The following is a 17,705-nucleotide window of genomic DNA, read 5'->3' as shown; positions in this document are numbered from 1 at the left end:
TCCCATTCATAACTTTATTACAGCCAACATATTATCTTGCGCCTCGCGTAATGGCTAATGAACCGTTTTACCCAATAATTAAAATCAGAGGTCCTAGCATGAATATTTGCGGCAAGCGCCTTCGTAGTATCGTCGACGTCAATTACGTCAAAAATTTTGGTGAATTTTATGCCCGACAAAGGCGCTGCATCAATTTATGTACAAATTTTGTCGATAACGAAACGAGGGTGCTTGACATAAATATTCGTGATAGGCACAGTTCGAAACATTTGGAAATTAATTCGGTTCCTTGAATCGTTATCGATTGATTTTGTATTTAATAGAAATGTAAATATTAAGTAATTGTGTAATATTCACATTGTTGTAAATGTAAAAATGAATTTGGCAAATAAATTACAGTGCTATTGTTTTGTTTTGTCCAATTAATATTAAAACGATTCGGAACGTACTTCTTAAAAAATTTTGTATGACACAATCATAAACGTTTGCTTTAAAAATTTACAAACGATTAAAGCAGACACAAATTGTAAGACTTGGAATACCATTATTAAAAACAAATGTACATCAAATGCTTAACCTATATCTTGTTTGAACTGTGTATGGAAAAAAAAGGATTCACCACTTCAAACAATTCACATTTAATTAAAAAGTACAATCACATAATAATTAGATCAATTTCAGATGAAGTATATATACAACGATATAAATAGATGTAGATTACATTTATACATTTATTTTTCTTGATTTTTCAATAAATTAAGCTGAAGCAAAGAAAGTTTTATTTCATTTTTAAAAATTTTCAATAGTAATTTACCTTTTAATTTATCAACATGTAGTCGATGTATTATAAATAAAATAAACTAATAGACCGTCTTTTCAATATCAGTAACATATATTTGATTTCAATTTGGTATTCCCGAAGCCAACAAACATAAAAGAACCCTTCTATTGTAAAGAGACTGTAAGAAAGCCGGTGGTTTTCTTATCACAATATCAAATACAAATGTATATTGCGAATACATGTATGCTACAGATTTCTTTAATCAAATTGTGGGTTTATTTTTAATATTGTATGTGAGAAAAAATTCTCAAGAAAGAAAACTAACATCGTAAATGTTTTATTAAGTCCAACCATTATTCATTTCTAACATGAATAAAAAATTTACGATCCATTAACCAGATGATTGCAAACTAGTAATTAAAGTTTTTTAACAGGCGTTTTAGTCATGTTATTTATGTCTGGAGGAAGATTTATTGATATAAATTTCATATGTTTATTAATCATTTATAATTTTCATATATAATGAAATATGAACATAATCGGTTCATAAATTCAAAGTTAATCCATCACAAATTAATCCTTCCACTTTATAATGTTAGTTAAGTAAATCTAAAAGACAAATGTTTTCATTACAACATGCAAGCTGCATTTTAGAGGCTTAACCGCTAGGCACAAAGACTAAGTTAAATAGAGATTATTTATATCTGCTTGAGCTTATTGTTTAGCGTGAATAAACACTTCATCAAACTATTAGAACAAAAGAAAAAAAACTGCACTACGAATTTTAATTAATTATTAGTGTTACAAACGACTAATAGTCACGTACGAACTTGGCATTAGACAGCAGGCAACCACAAGTCATACCATATGACTCATTACTTAATGTATAAACAATACTTTTTATACTATTAAAAATAATACAAACATGTCACTTATCACTTAGGCACAAATAACTATTGTCTTTCAGCGAAAAGCTTCCTCAAGTTTATCGATGTTCACAAATGATAAGGTAAAATGGTAATGTCTTATTGGCATAGACTTGTGTCGGTCTCTTACCGCGGGTTTCTGAGACCAAAATCCCCGTTTAAAACATATTGTTAAATCTGTTTTGTCAGAGATAACAGGGATGACCATATGTTTTATACAGAGATTTTGGTCTTAGAAAACAAAGGTAAAAGGTTATTACCACTTGTTTTCTTTCTTTCACAAAAGTTATCAATTGAAAAAATTATCGACCAATTTCAGCTTTTTTTTTAAATGTACATTCAATACCTACTAAATGTATTTATTTTTAATATACGTAGTTCAGCGTAATTTTATATCAAAAAATTTAATTTACTACTCTCGTTAAGGGCCCGTTAAAACACAAGCAATTACGCTGTTATACAAGAAACAACTCTTATAATTAAATCTTTAGCCGTGTTTATTTTTAATTAAAAACACGTCCTTCGCCTACGTATAATGTAATAAATAACTAATTATATGTACGAGTATTTTATTTATAGTAATATGGAAGAAGACTCGAATGTGTTCACGTATTGTCATTATCTTCTGAGGCTGGACTTCTACATTAATTGTACAACAGATCGATTCATCCGAGAAAAAGAGTTACATCTCTTATCATATTCCTTAAGATATGTAACTATTTTCGTTAGATAAGATATTGCCGTCGATGACTCTTCCTTTGTTAAAATAGAAAGCACAATTTTATCTATAAGCTTTTATATAAACATAGAGAATATTTGTGTTTAAGAAACCTACATCTTTTGTAGCGAGCGAACCGTCAATGATAAGAGAAATTCCGATTTCCAGCAAACATTAAAGTATCATTTGCCAGCCACGGAGTAGAAATCACATTCTGAACACAAGTCTACAGATATTGAGACAATTTCATAATTTATTTATCTATTTATCATCTGGTATGATAATGTCTAACAAAATAATACATATTTGTTAAAAATTACCGAAGAAAATAAACCAATTTGAAATATTGAATGGGATGCACACTAAAAAAAATCTTTACCAAGATATTCTTTTCAGATCCAATATACTTATAAGAAACTACGAAAATAGTCGAATTGGAAGTAATGGAATAAGAGCGCATTAAAATTACTAAACCCATACCAATAGAGACCTAAAATAAGGCGCGCGGGAATTTGTATTCGCTTTATAACGTAATCACACGCGAGACGGACATTACTTCGTTTGTTTTGTTTGACTCTGAATTACATTTCAGACATATTTACTGAAAAAGTTTAGTTAAATATAAAAACATACTATATAACACAATACTTTATTCTATGAGATTTTGATAACAAATCAAACGATGTTCTAATTAATATCTACTCATATTTTATAGCAAAGTTTATTTACGTCACTTTGTGAGCATTAGAACGTAAGGCGCCTAAAATTATTACATATTTTTCTTAATTTCTTTTGAATTCTTTTGAATATACACAAATAGGTGGTGATCTAAATATATGTTAGCCTTTATTTTTTTTACACTTTTTTAATAATACCCTTGTAATATTGAACAAATATGTACACAATTATTCTGACACATAATTTTTTATTTGACGCTAAAAGTGTTCAAAGCGTTCATGGAATCTAATTACAAAGTATAACGAAGGAATAAAAGCTTTAATTTAGAAAGATTTTAATCTCTTTTAAGATTGAGCCCGCCGTAATGCGTCACAGTAATTAATACAGACGCAAAATATTATCTATACTTAAAAAGAATCTAAAATCTATAGAATATTATCATTTATAATTATTTACGAAATATAATGAAAATTTAGTCAAATTCACGGAGAAAAAATAATTCGCTGAGTCCAATTTAATTTTTAGCAGCGCGGATAAGACTTAAAATCTAAAAAAAATTTAATAAAAAATATAAGTGTTAAAAATGTTATATATTAGGTCCTTACATATGAAATTGGCGTTTTTCGTACTGGCCACTTTAATCACTAATTTCTCCTCTTTGGTAAGGAATTCCAAATTCAAATTTGTACAGCTATAGACTCATGTATTTGTGGTTCGATGACCGTCATTCATTTGTTTTTTTTCTTCTGTTTTTTTCTGTTTGCGTCACTCATTTTACAAAATGGAAAACTTAAAATATCGCATTATTTACGAGTACGAGTTCCGCCGTGGCACTAGTGCTGCGGAAACGACTCGAAGGGTGAATGATGTGTATGGCGGTCGTGTTGCAAAAGAAAACACAGTTCGTTTTTGGTTCCAACGTTTTCGTTCTGGAAATTTCGATCTGCAGAACAAGCCCCGTGGACGGCCTGAGACTCAAGTTGATAATGAAGAGTTGAAGGCTATTGTGGAAGCGGATCCATCGCAAACCACGTCCGAGTTAGCTGCAGGCTGCGATGTTAGTGATAAAACTGTTTTAATTCACTTGAAGCAAATTGGGAAGATTAAAAAGCTTGAAAGGTGGGTACCTCACGAATTGACTGAAGCAAACCGGCAAACGCGCGTCGACTGTTGCGTTACATTACTAAACCGGCACAATAATGAAGGTATTTTAAACCGAATCATTACCTGTGATGAAAAATGGGTTCTTTACGATAATCGGAAGCGCTCAGCGCAATGGTTGGATCCTGGCCAGCCAGCCAAATCCTGCCCCAAGCGAAAATTAAACCCAAAAAAGTTACTTGTAAGCGTTTGGTGGACTAGTGCTGGTATTGTTCATTACAGTTTTCTCAAATCTGGCCAGACTATTACGGCTGATGTCTATTGTCAGCAATTGCAAACCATGATGGAAAAGCTAGCGGCTAAACAACCTAGGCTGGTCAATCGCTCCACGCCACTGCTGCTTCACGACAACGCTAGACACACACTGCGCAACAGACGGCTACTAAATTAGAAGAGCTTCAATTGGAAAGTCTAAGACATCCTCCGTACTCCCCGGACCTTGCTCTAACAGATTACCATATTTTTCGAAATTTGGATAACTTCTTGCAAGGGAAAAAATTCAACTCCGATGGGGCAGTCCAAATCGCCTTCAAAGATTTTATTGATTCCCGCCCGACTGGTTTTTTTAGTAAAGGGATCAATGAACTACCTATGAGATGGCAAAAGTGCATAGAAAATAATGGTTCATACTTTGATTAATTAAATATATTATATTAAAAAATATTCGACTTTTTGTTCCTCCCATACAAAACGCCAATTTCATATGTAAGGACCTAATATATATTACATATATATAATTGTTATAAGAACTGATGATTTCTTTATTTAACCTTTAATCGAAAAAAAGTATTTCCGTTTAAATAGTGCCTGTAAATTGAATAGTTTTAAAATAAATCATTTTATTCCTCAAATCTATTCGAGCTGGGTATTAATTATTCAAATTAGTTAACCGCACTCTATCGGTTTTCATCAATCTGCCTTATACAATCAATTTAAATTAATGAATGAAAATTGTATTTTATTTATTAAATGATTGTTTCCGAGGGGAAGTTAACAAGTTAGCTAGTTATTTCTTTACTAAGGCGCACATTACATCAAACTGGTTTAATATCATTTTGCTTTTACATTTACGATCAATAATTAATATTAATTAAACATTATCATACAAATCTGATATATATTAAAATATGTGAAGTATTTTGCAATAAATACATTGACCTCTTAACAAAATGTGGTCATTTCACAAAAAACAATAAATATGTCTGCATTTCGTAACAGAACATGACTTAAAACAGTATTACATACGTATATTTATGTAATGTAACCAGAAAAAATACTTAATATTTTAATTCTCAAGTCATTCAAGTTAACTCTTAAATCCAATTATGGGTCAATAGATCTCGCATATATTTCATTACCCTTTTCCTTCGTGAACCCGTTATGTTTTTATTTAAGAATCTTAAAACATCTTTACACTTACGTTTAACACGTGGCCCACCGCATGTCCAATAAGAGTCTGCAACCTTCGTGATTCGTGACACGAGATGAAATCATTAAATATCTGCTATATCATTCTGACATTGCAAATAAAATCTTACTCTTACTAATATTATAAATGCGAATGTTCAGATGGATGGATGTTTGTTTGAAGGTATCTCCGAAACGGCTCAACGGATCTTGATAAAACTTGGCGCAGATATAGAACATAGTCTGGAAGAACACATAGGCTTATTAAGTTTTTTTTAATTGCGCGCGGATGGAATCGCAGGCGACAGCTATACAATATACGCTTCCAATGTCGAAACATTTGTGTGAAAATATATTTTCATCACCTTCAATCACTTTAAGATAAACAGAGATAACAATAACATTCGGCGTTAGACGTAACATTATAATAAATCCGATTGTTTTCATGGACGTGGATAGGCCTTTATTGACTATTAGTGTTGTAATACGAAGCTCTAAACAATTTTTAAGGTGAAAAGTTAAAGCAATACGGGCGCCAACAAGTCCTTGTTTCGATTACCTTCAGGAATATTATCTTTACCGATATTATAAATAGTAAACATTTGTTTGTTTGTTTGCTTTTGTTTGTTTTATTTTTTCACCGTTGGGAAGCTACACTATCCTCGGGTGACAAAGGCTATATTTATTACTAGATTTTCTTAGTTTAGCGCGGACGAAGTCACGGGAAACTGCAGATTTGTTTACCAGTCGGCAAAGGCCTCCTTCAGCTTTTTCCACTTATTCCTTTCTCGGGCTATTCTGGTCCAGGTCACTCCTACCTAATTAATAATTACTTCTAATAATCTTGATACTTGTTTAGTCAATTGATCTTGACATTCCAAGTAAAAAGTGTCAAGATACACTTGCCCTTGTATTACGTTTATAGACGCGAAACGATTGCCAAGGTGATGCGATGTTTGTTCACAAGGGAACGTCCATCAATTACGTAAGACTCAAAGGGGGGTGACCCCAAATGTTATGGATGGTTGCATGGTTGCATTGAATAATATTCTTCAGCCGGCCTTGAACAGTTCAATATTATTGGAAAAAAAATATATTAAAAAACAACACAAATTACAATGCCATGTACGCGATTATATACTCGTACATATTAGTCAGAGTAACCGTAGTTTTATTGTAAGTAAAGGCGATTGACTTACAAAGTTTTCCTTGAAATATTACGTGAAACTACAGGACGTGTATAATTGTGTTAACACATGAATGAAATAAACTAATAACTTTAGCAAGGCAATACAAAATAATTCCATTCAGATCGTATTGCTTTTTGTTACAAGACTGATCTTTTTTTTTATTGAAGTGAGAAAAAAGATGAATAAAATGTCAACAAGAAGAAGTAAAGAAAAATAAACATACAAAAAAGGTTGCGCTGTGCGCACTGGCCACTCAACCCCGGGGCCGGTGTTGCCGCAACAATACTATTAATATTGAGAATATTAAGAAATCGAGCATTTGGACCAATTTGACATTGGTTCCTTTAGTGATGCTTCTGCAATTCCAAATCCACTTAAACATAATAAAGTTAAGAAAATATTTTTGTATTCCTTAATTAGTCATCTATCACAAGATTTTATTCCTGATTTAATTAATTTAAAAGCCTGTTTACCTTTATTACAATTATGAACCTTTTAAGGAAAATACTTTAATAGGAGTATTTAAAGACTATTAAATTTAGCAAATAAATTCATATACGACGTATCGGAGAAACAACAAACGTGACATACATGAACATGAGTGATCATTGACACAATGCATAAGTGCATCTGTGACGCAACTCAAACAAACATCTATCCTTGTCATCTTAACTATATCTAGGACTTACCACACAAAGTACAATACAAAACATTGACATGAAACAGTTTAAAATAATTTGACTGCCAAAAGGCTTTTTTAACAGTACGGAATGGATTATGAATAGTAAAAAAAGTAAATAAAATAAGTAACCCAAATTTAAATCTACAGAATGTTTCTTCTTTACATATTCTTTTTTATTAATAACCTTGAAAAGTACTGATATACAGAAAATAACTGTACGTATTTAAATTATTATAAACATGTCAATACACTGTTTTAAATAATTTATCTCATATTAATATCATTATGCTACTCCATTCACGTTACCTTTACGTTAAATAAAGCTAAAACCGCAGCAGAGCAAATGTATTTCAAATGTAACGTTTATCAGTTTATGTACAAAAATGCTAGTTCCAGTTTATTTCGCGGGGGAAAAACGTACAATTGTATCTAAAATCTGAGCCTCAACAAGGTCGATCATTCGCGTCCCGTGTTGGTCAGCTATACGTTAACGCGACCATACAACCAATACTATTTACACCGCGCTGCGTGCACAATGCGTGCATTGGATCGTATCGATCTAATCAAAATAATTACTTAATTCGAATCATTAAAAAAAAAACTTCGTTCTATTTTCAAATAAAAATTATAACCGTCAAAAATTTTCTGGATTGCAACCGACCAGTACGTTCAGTAGTGTTATAGAATTACCAAGTGTCAATAAAAATAATATTAAGTGCAAAAAATAATAATTAACGAAGTTTTTTATTAGTTGATAAAAGGTAAGACTTTACATTAAAATTATTTCTACTATCATATTTTAGATGCTTATTGGTTTTATAGCCGTATTAAAACTCTCTAAAATGTGCTAAAATAAAAAAAAAATATGTGAAAACAACTATTAATGTAAAAACTAACAATCCAAATCCACATAATGTGCATAATTAAGAAAGAACGGATTCGGTTAAAAAAATAACTTATCAAAATAAATTATATAGGCCCTAACGGCTATTCTTGATCCTGTTATAGATAAATACAAAATCGTCCATCTGTACGAAAGGCATTAAAATAGTTCAGACCGAAGAAAGGAAATTTGAATTTTCTTAGAAACCAATGTTCGAATCCAAAACTATGTCTAAATTCCACTAACGATTACGATTCGACCAAAACACGTGCTCAGATACGAAGGAAATTGACGTAAGAATACCAAAAACCCGTTTAAAATGATTTATTGATAGGCATGGCATATTTTTTTAATTTTATTAATAGTATTTCACAAGCTATTGCAACGATAGCAATGTGATTTTTAAAAAATATGATGTTTCCACACAATAACACGAGAAAACCAGGTCATTACCACTTTTAGAATATTTTCGGTGATAATGATTTCACATTTTTTTACATTTGTATAACAGAATACGTAATCTAATATTTGTTATTTAATGTTTCCTTTTCTTTATAGTAAGGTGGCAATCGAGCAAACAGCCACTTATAGTCGCCAAAATAGAGAAGCAAACTTTGCCCATAGACATCTGTATTTGCAGATGCGTTGCGTATCTTTAATCAAAAGAAAAGGGGAATCTCCTCTGTCAAATCCACCTGCCCTTCCCATCCATTCCTTATCGACAAAGGCTGAGAAGGGGAAGAGAACTAAATTAGGCCCCCGGCACGCATACTCATCCGGCAAAACTTTTAATTGTTATCACATCACTCCAGTCTTCTTTGTGGTCTTGATATTTCACCGGACGAGCCAGACCATTCGTGCAAAAAATGTTGTTACAGGCTCTACCTATATGCCAAAAATAAAGATAGATTATTCCACATCGGCTGAAGGAATATTGATGAAATTTGATAAATAGCAGTTATAGAATATAGTGAAGAAATATTGCGAATTAAAAGAGTATATGTGAGGATCAGTTCGTTTTCAATTTCTACCGGGACTAAGTCGGGGGCAACAATTAGTAATTGATTAAAATTCGTACGTTTATTGACCGAAAAAAATCGGTCAATAAACTTTAAAAACCCTTTCGAACATGTGATACCGTTACAAACAAATTTGTCTAATGAGTGGTAATTTCAAATACTATGATAATATATTATTATATACTAGCTTTTAGCTGTCAAATTTATTACTTATCTATCAGCATATTTAAACGATCAATCAATAAGATTATTACAATAAAATAAACAAACAAGCCATAAATTAGGAAAGTAGAGAGATGTAACGGATTCCAAATTTACATATGAGTACCTTTCTCATTTCCAAAATGTACCTATTTGATAGGTAAATTTCATCTTTGCAAATCACATATTAATAAATTGTTAACTCACAAGAAATTGGATAAATAATTAGAAAATTTTGAAACAGTACACGATAGTTGCATATTTCCTAATGATCCAAATAAAACCTGTGGAGTAGCTCGCAAGTATGTTAAATATGCTAACAAATTAACATAATTACGTTTACTTTGTAATACATAGGATGTCTAGAAACATGTGTAAGTGAAGACGACAATTTTTTTAAGAGAAAACACTTCTTGTTTGTTAGAGAAATTACCAAACGCATCACGATCAGCAGACAAATATTCTTTCTTTGTTATTAAATTGGCCAGTAACATTAACCTTTTTAAACATGATGCAGTTAAAACCTTTTTATCTTAATTTTATTAAAGATATTGTTAATCGTAAAACGTGCAGGCATCTATTGATTCTATAGTGTTTAAACAAAATCTATACAAATAGGTAACGAATAAGGCAATTCTTAGCGCAGTACTCAAGTACCGTATGTAAGTTGTTTTGTAATCAGTCAATACATGGTAACACTTAACGAACCCTTTTATTGCTAGACGCGACCAAGGCGTAGAATCATACGTACTAAATTATAATGTATCACATACTGACATATTCATACTACACAACACATTACACTATTCAAATTTCACGATAACTTATTACACGAATTGCCATGTCAATCCCCTTCATGAGACAATTTTCTGAAAGAAATTTTTGCTTGCCATTTTTGTGTTCTATGATTTCCTATTTCTTCTTTTTTAAGTTTTCTTTTTTTTATAACAACGTACAAAATTTTACTTTTAATTATGATTACGTCACAAGTCAATGGTTTGAGTACTTTTTTCCGTTGTAAAGTATCGCTGATAATGTAAAGTACTAATCTTCGATACTTGTTAACTTTTAACAAAAGGTCGACCATTACCATTCATTCCGTTCATAAACGCTATGGAGATATGAATCAAATATGGCGGGAATGTATGTTACGCAATGCAATTTTTTTTCCGACGCTACCGGATTGAAAAATAGCCCAGGTTTTAAACTAACCTTCCAAAAATTGTATTACACTCTGGCAAAAGCTCTTGGCTCAAAATTAACAGGTACATTTTACTGTATTTTTACTGTATTTTTACTGCATTATTTGTTTACGAGATTAATATGTCTCATTCATATTACATCTTTTGTAATCCTTAAACGAAAACCGGTGTATACTATTGTTACCACATGGTGCTCGGGGGACATAAATACGCACTAAGAAATCCACTTGAATACGTCCTAAACATGTTGAACATTTTTGCCGTCACAATTTTTATTTAGAAACCTTTTATGGTTATAATCCATTTGACGTACATATTTTTTCAATCTATTGAGTTAAATATAAGGAAATATTGGAAATAGAAAAGAACATGAAAAATCATATCCATTTGACACAAATTTTAAGTAACCGGTGATGATTAATAATATGACAGATATCAGTTACATTAAGAGATAACACGCATTGCCAATGTTACAAGTTTTTGAAATAATTACAAAAGTTGACCTTGATTTGTTAAGTTTAGAAAGTACTGACCGTGCAATATAATCCGTTACATTTTCTATAAAGTCATGGTGTAATTACAACTAACAACCTGTTCATTACAAAAGCAGGTGTAACTAGTTGTTGTCACACAAAGTAGATAAGACATTTGAAAATATTGGTCATAATTTCAGCTTAAATAGTACCGTATATTACATTAAAAATTAACTTTTAAGGGTTAGAACTATGAACTTTTAGATTCATGTTGACCAAACCGTAAAACTTATAACAAATTCAGATAAACCAAATCAATATACAAGATATGGTATTACAAGAGACGTGAGCAGAATTATAGTGATGGAAAGTTGTAGCTTTTGCATTTGAACAAATTGAAATTTGAAGATTAACGATCAACAACCCTTTCAGGCATCAGAGCATCAAAAAATTGGTAATCAAATAATGCCCGAACAAATTATTTTTTAATACATGTCACTCACGTCTCTAGGAATAGAAAAAACGTTTGTATCATAATAAGCAAGTATCGAAAGCCTCTGTGCATTAGATTTATTTAACTAACTATTAATTTGGAATGCATGCTACGTACATATTGTCAGAGACGATTGTTAACTTTAAATGTGTTAAAACATTTCGCATATATTTACAACCACGTGTTAAATACCTCCATGGCTATGTTAAGTTACTATGGAAGCTTAAGGTCTAATAGAGCAGTTTTTATGTATCGTACAGTTGACCTTATTAACATTACTATAAAGAGAAATTATTTATTTTTTTCTTTTTTTATAGTATAACCAAATTTTGAACCTTGAAATCGGTTTTAAATTCTTAATTTTAAGCACCATTGAAACATTTTCATCTTAAATAGGTTTTCCAGATCAAATATAATAATAAAAAGAATTGAGATTCACAAAAATTTATTAAATAAAAATCTCATCCTAGATAAAAATAGACCACTTGCTAAATTATTCAGTCTGCATTCGGTTCTTTTAATGAAACACTTTTTTTTGCGAAAATCGTGTTTGTTATAAATTCTCACATCCACTTGACTCGTCATGTGACGTCATTAAAATAATTTTGAGGGGCCTTGAGTTACTAGGTGACGGCCGTTCCCATGATAGGCCGACAAATTTACATCTTAAATGCTGGGTGTGTGCCCATCTTTAAAAAAAAAACATAACTGGTTCTACCAGAAACGTAAGAATTTTATTATATTCGATATCAACATTCTTTATATTTTATAATATTATCGGGTATAAAAACGACATAATTATAAACAATGCGGAAATTTAGTTTTCATTTACGAAGAAAACTTATAGAATATTTTACCACTATAAATATATTTATACTCTACCTGCACATACAATAAATTTTGATACAAAGCCAAAATGTAATTACATAATATACAATACCTTAGAATATAGTTCATTTTACCTATTTATTTATTTACATATTAGCATGTACATCAATCACATTATATGGAATCTGCTTGTAAACACGAAATTAATAATTAGCGTTCTGAACCGAAATCTATACCTATTGAAAAAAGGCTGTAAATAAAACACCCTCGCCTGAAACATATGAAAGTGTAAACATGTAAATGTGTGAAATAACCTTGACAGGAGTGAATAGTTGTGTAAATGCTACTCGAATTTACGAATTGTTAGTATTTTTTGATATAATTTTTAACCTCGATCTTTTACTTTTCAACACCAATATAAATATTCATTCGCGTTGAAAAGTAAAAGATCGAGATAAAAAATTAAAAAGTCATATTTATTCCAACATATATTTCTGTTGTAAATATAAAATACGTGTCGACCAAATAAATCGACAAAGAATGAAAAATTCCCTTTGACAGGATAGAAAAATGGAAGTTATTCTCTTCTTTGTCTTAAGTATTTGTTGATAAAATTTAACGTAACATTTTATTACAAAATTAAGAGGATGAAAATAAAGATATTTTCATATTCACTTTGGTCTTAAATCTTTTTTACAACTCTATCGGAGAATCCTTAAATTGTCTCCGTAGAATATTGTGTGTGGTATTGCAGAATCTGTCTTATTATTTCAAAGAGAGCATGAGATTTAGATTCAATGGGCGCAATGTGAGGCGATTGACTGATTAGTCTCCTATGAGACAGGCAAATGGTAATTTGTATTCACACCATAAGGGCAACTGAAGTACTATTGTGGCAACGGACGACCTTCGAATAGCTTCGTTACAAATAAATTCCAAGTAGCTAGCACGCCCTACGTAAAGTTTTAAATCCTCGCTTAAATTAATTGAAAGTGGAATAGATTGAGCAATATATCACGTAGCGTTTGAGTAATTTCAAAGTTTGCATATTTTCAAGGGTTCTGTAGTTTTTCAAAAATTTCTAAGACTTGTTATTCATCGTTATTACTTGAGTTAAAACGCAGTATTGTTGAAGAATCATCATAGAATACAAAGAGATAGACTAGTCTCAAAGCTATTTCTCTCTAAACATTTATTTTTGTCTAAATAAAAAGACATGAAAAATATAAACCGTTTCTTTTCATTTCTTACAGGTATGATAAATCGTAAACAACATGCGATGGGTATTCGTAATTACACTAATTTTATGTGGTTCATATGCAAGTGAGGTGTCACAAATCTTTGACTTTTGGACGAATTTATTCCGACCTCTACCTCGAAATCCCAAAGAAGGTTTCGTACCGGATTACACTCCCAAATACTTGGAACAATTCGATTTTATTATAATCGGCGCGGGCTCGGCAGGCTGTGTGCTGGCAAACAGACTGACGGAAGAGCACGATTGGAAAGTTTTACTCCTAGAGGCCGGAGGCAATGAAAACTTTTTTTCAGATGTCCCAATATTTGCTCCTTTCCTTTCCCTTACGCCTTTGAATTGGGGATATAATTCGGAGCCGGAACAAAAGGCTTGCAGAGATCTCAGAGGGAACGTTTGTTTTATGCCTCGGGGAAAAGTCCTCGGTGGCAGTAGCGTATTAAACTTTTTAATATATCAAAGGGGACACCCAGAGGATTACAATGACTGGGCCCGCATGGGCAACGAAGGGTGGAGTTATTCAGAAATCCTTCCTTATTTTAAAAAATCAGAAAATATACAAATTAATGAATTAAAAAATTCATCCTATCATGGTAGAGGCGGTTATTTAGATATTGATTACGCTAGTTATTCATCTCCATTACAAACCGCTTTTAAAGACGCCGGCGAGGAACTCGGCTTCGAATGGAACGATCCGAACGGAGAAAATGTCATAGGATTTTCCAAACCTCAAGCGACCATAAGAAAAGGAAGAAGATGTAGCACCTCGAAGGCATTTTTAGAACCAGTTCGGTTCAGACGAAATTTAAAAGTTTCCAAGTATTCAACGGTCCTGAAAATATTGATTGACCCCTACACCAAGAAAGCATACGGCGTTGACTTTTTCAAAGGTAACAAAAGGTAAAAATAATATTCTGTAACACGTTTTAAAAATACACATTACATTTACTAATAGAATAAAATAATAAAAATAGAAAGAATTTGTACATTTAATAATTTTAAATTATATCGAGACGTCTACATTTTTCGTAGACCGTAAGCAAATGCGTATTAAAAAGGGACAATGTGCGAGAATTCCGTTCAATGCTATAACAGCCTACTAGTAACGCGCAAACAATGTGTAAGATATCCAATAAATTTTATCGTTAGTACAAGTATCGTTAGTATCAGAGCTAAATTACAAAAAATATTAAATTTACTGATCTTTTACTAATAACTAAATTGTAAATTATAAAAATAGTAACGAGAAATTTGATTTTTATTTCAGTGCTTATACAATTAAAAAACATATATCTCTATGAGTGTTGTTGAAATAATTACACATATTAGATTACTTAAACAAGTACATGTATTATCAAATCAACAGACGACGGGTGATAGCTCGGCGCGAGGTTATCCTATCAGCTGGTACAATCGGTTCTGCACAAATACTCATGTTATCTGGTGTAGGACCGACAGACCACCTTTCTGAAATGGGCATCAAGACGTTAGCGGACCTACCAGTAGGCTACAATTTGCAAGATCACGTCACTTTCTCAGGAAATGCCTTTATTGTTAATGATTCAAAGCTCTGTGTAAATGACGTAAGTTATACTGACTACTTTTCAGTTATAAAAAATTGCATTAATAAATTGGCTATTTTATTTTATGAAAATTGCATGAGTCTTTCATAGAATTCACCCGCTCTCAAGTATCTTCACTTTTCTGCACTGGGAAGGAACCGTGGTAAATTAATAATGTTGTAAGACTTTAATAGTAAACTATTGATCTAGCTAACAGCTGCGTCTCCACTAGCAGCCGCTGCTTACTTAGCTGGTAGAGGACCTTTGACGATACCAGGTGGCGCCACAGGGCTAGCGTTTGCTCGCACCTCGTACGCCGCAGATCTGTCTGAAGGACGGCCCGATATGGAACTAGTGATGGGCGCTGGATCACTCGCTGGAGACCTCTTAGGCATTTTACGATCTTTGCTAGGTAATATATGATTTCTGGATATAAGTAGGTCTACGCGGCTGTGCCGTAAATAAACAAGAATTCTTTCATAGCAAGCGTTTAATCATAAAGTGACAATTAAACTTTGATAAATCCCATAATTTCAAAATTTAATCCATTCTAAGTAGTTCTATTAAGCAGATGTTTTGAGCAAATGATAGAACAAACAACAATTGCTGTACAATTTAGATCGATATTTCTTTTAATAGGTGTAACTGACAAATGGTATTGGAAAGTGTACGGTTCCCTGCCGCCGGAAGTCCGACAGCGTACATTTTCAATGAACCCTGTACTGATCAGACCGCGCAGTGTAGGCCGGCTAATGCTGCGTAGTGCTAACTACTCCGATCATCCCAGAATACATCCCAACTACTTCCACCATCCCGATGATCTACGTGCATTGAGGGAAGGTCTACGACTAGTAAGTTTAGATATTTTTTTGTATTTTTTCTTTGTAATACTTACCGTGTATTTTTACTTATAATATATGCAGTTTTCTGGACATTCTTGATTTTCGTAAAGATTTCTTGACTTCCTCTGGTATTTATTTCAACCAGGTAGAAAAAGTAATAAGCACTAAAGCTTTTCAACGCTTCGCAACAAGAATTCATAACGTGCCGTTTCCCGGATGCGAACATTACAAATTCGATTCAGATGATTACTGGGAATGCGCTATTATGCAAACCTCCATCACTCTTGACCATCAAGTAAGTCCAAATTTACCATTGCGTTAATTATGCGGTACTCCTTTATTTTGTATAAAAGGGTTTTCTTATTACAAATGACATTACTTCTTAAATTTGAAAGAAGAAAAATAAAATATTTTTATATTACAGACAAAACCATGTTTTTGTCATATATTACTGAATTTTAGTACACCTTGCTCAGCTTATGAGAAACAATAGAACACGATTCCCATCTACAAATTGTACCACAATTACATTCATAACGAAATGTTTTCCTACATTCTTGCGTCTGAACAAGATTAAATCTTTAATGTTTCGTTTGCGTTATTCTGTACGATAAAGTTCAAAGAAAATCTCACGTTTCTTTGTCCATTTTACTTCCATGCATTTTGTCATAAAATCACCTCACCTAATTCTACCAGAAAGTTGCGGCAATTTATTTTAATTTGTTAAAAATCTCTCTAAGACCAGTGATTCAAATGTACGACTAGTAATGAACGAACTTCACATCTTACTTCTTACCTTATTACTTTGTGTACAGGTTGGCACATGCAAAATGGGGCCAGCGGGAGATCGCACTGCAGTGGTCTCGCCACGACTACTGGTCCATGGTGTACAAGGTCTACGGATAGCAGATGCTTCTATCATACCACGAATACCAGCGTCGCATACATTAGCACCAGTTGTTATGATTGCGGAGAAAGCCGCGGACTTAATCAAAGAAGATTGGGCACGATACCCTTTTTCATAGTCGAATAGTCAATATAGAATAGATTTTTACTTAAAGTATTTTAATAAAAAGTTATTGCGTAAAAAACTTATTGATAGTTGTAATTTTTTGTCTTTAAATGTAACCTATGTTTTTTTTTAACAATATGTATCACTATTTCATGCTAGTCATTAGAAAAGTTTTAAAGCCATCAAAATAATAAAGTGCATCACAGAAATTTGTTTTACTTTCACCTTCTCTTAAAAATTTCTAACACAAACCTTCATTATAAAAATCTACATAAACAAACATCTACATGAAACTTATAAGAAGAGGTTTAACGCAAAATTACAGTTGTCACTAAAACCCCCAACATACTGCTGTGTCAATGTTTGGGCCCAATGCATGTTTGCAAGTACCC

The 17,705-nt window shown here is 32.1% G+C and overlaps 1 protein-coding gene across 1 annotated transcript; it reads left to right on the top strand.

Annotated features, from left to right (window-relative positions):
- Positions 1-13,895: 13,895 nt before the first annotated feature.
- Positions 13,896-17,326, top strand: LOC106710319 (glucose dehydrogenase [FAD, quinone]). Its single transcript, XM_014502337.2, has 6 exons — positions 13,896-14,797; positions 15,264-15,480; positions 15,670-15,871; positions 16,099-16,310; positions 16,447-16,596; positions 17,117-17,326. Exons 1-6 carry the CDS (start codon positions 13,917-13,919, stop codon positions 17,324-17,326), a joined length of 1,872 nt encoding a protein of 623 aa, XP_014357823.2. The 5' UTR covers positions 13,896-13,916.
- The last annotated feature ends 379 nt before the right edge of the window (positions 17,327-17,705 follow it).

The sequence above is a fragment of the Papilio machaon genome, chromosome 3 (assembly GCF_912999745.1).
Source record: "Papilio machaon chromosome 3, ilPapMach1.1, whole genome shotgun sequence".
Taxonomy (NCBI): domain Eukaryota; kingdom Metazoa; phylum Arthropoda; class Insecta; order Lepidoptera; family Papilionidae; genus Papilio; species Papilio machaon.
This window is presented reverse-complemented; position numbering and strand designations above follow the sequence as displayed.

Excerpts from the sequence above, each read along its gene's own strand:
- LOC106710319 (XM_014502337.2), top strand. The coding sequence starts at position 13,917 with ATGCGATGGGTATTCGTAATTACACTAATTTTATGTGGTTCATATGCA. Across the intron at positions 15,481-15,669 it reads CAAAGCTCTGTGTAAATGAC|CTAACAGCTGCGTCTCCACT; the intron begins GTAAGTTATACT and ends CTATTGATCTAG. Across the intron at positions 16,597-17,116 it reads CCATCACTCTTGACCATCAA|GTTGGCACATGCAAAATGGG; the intron begins GTAAGTCCAAAT and ends CTTTGTGTACAG.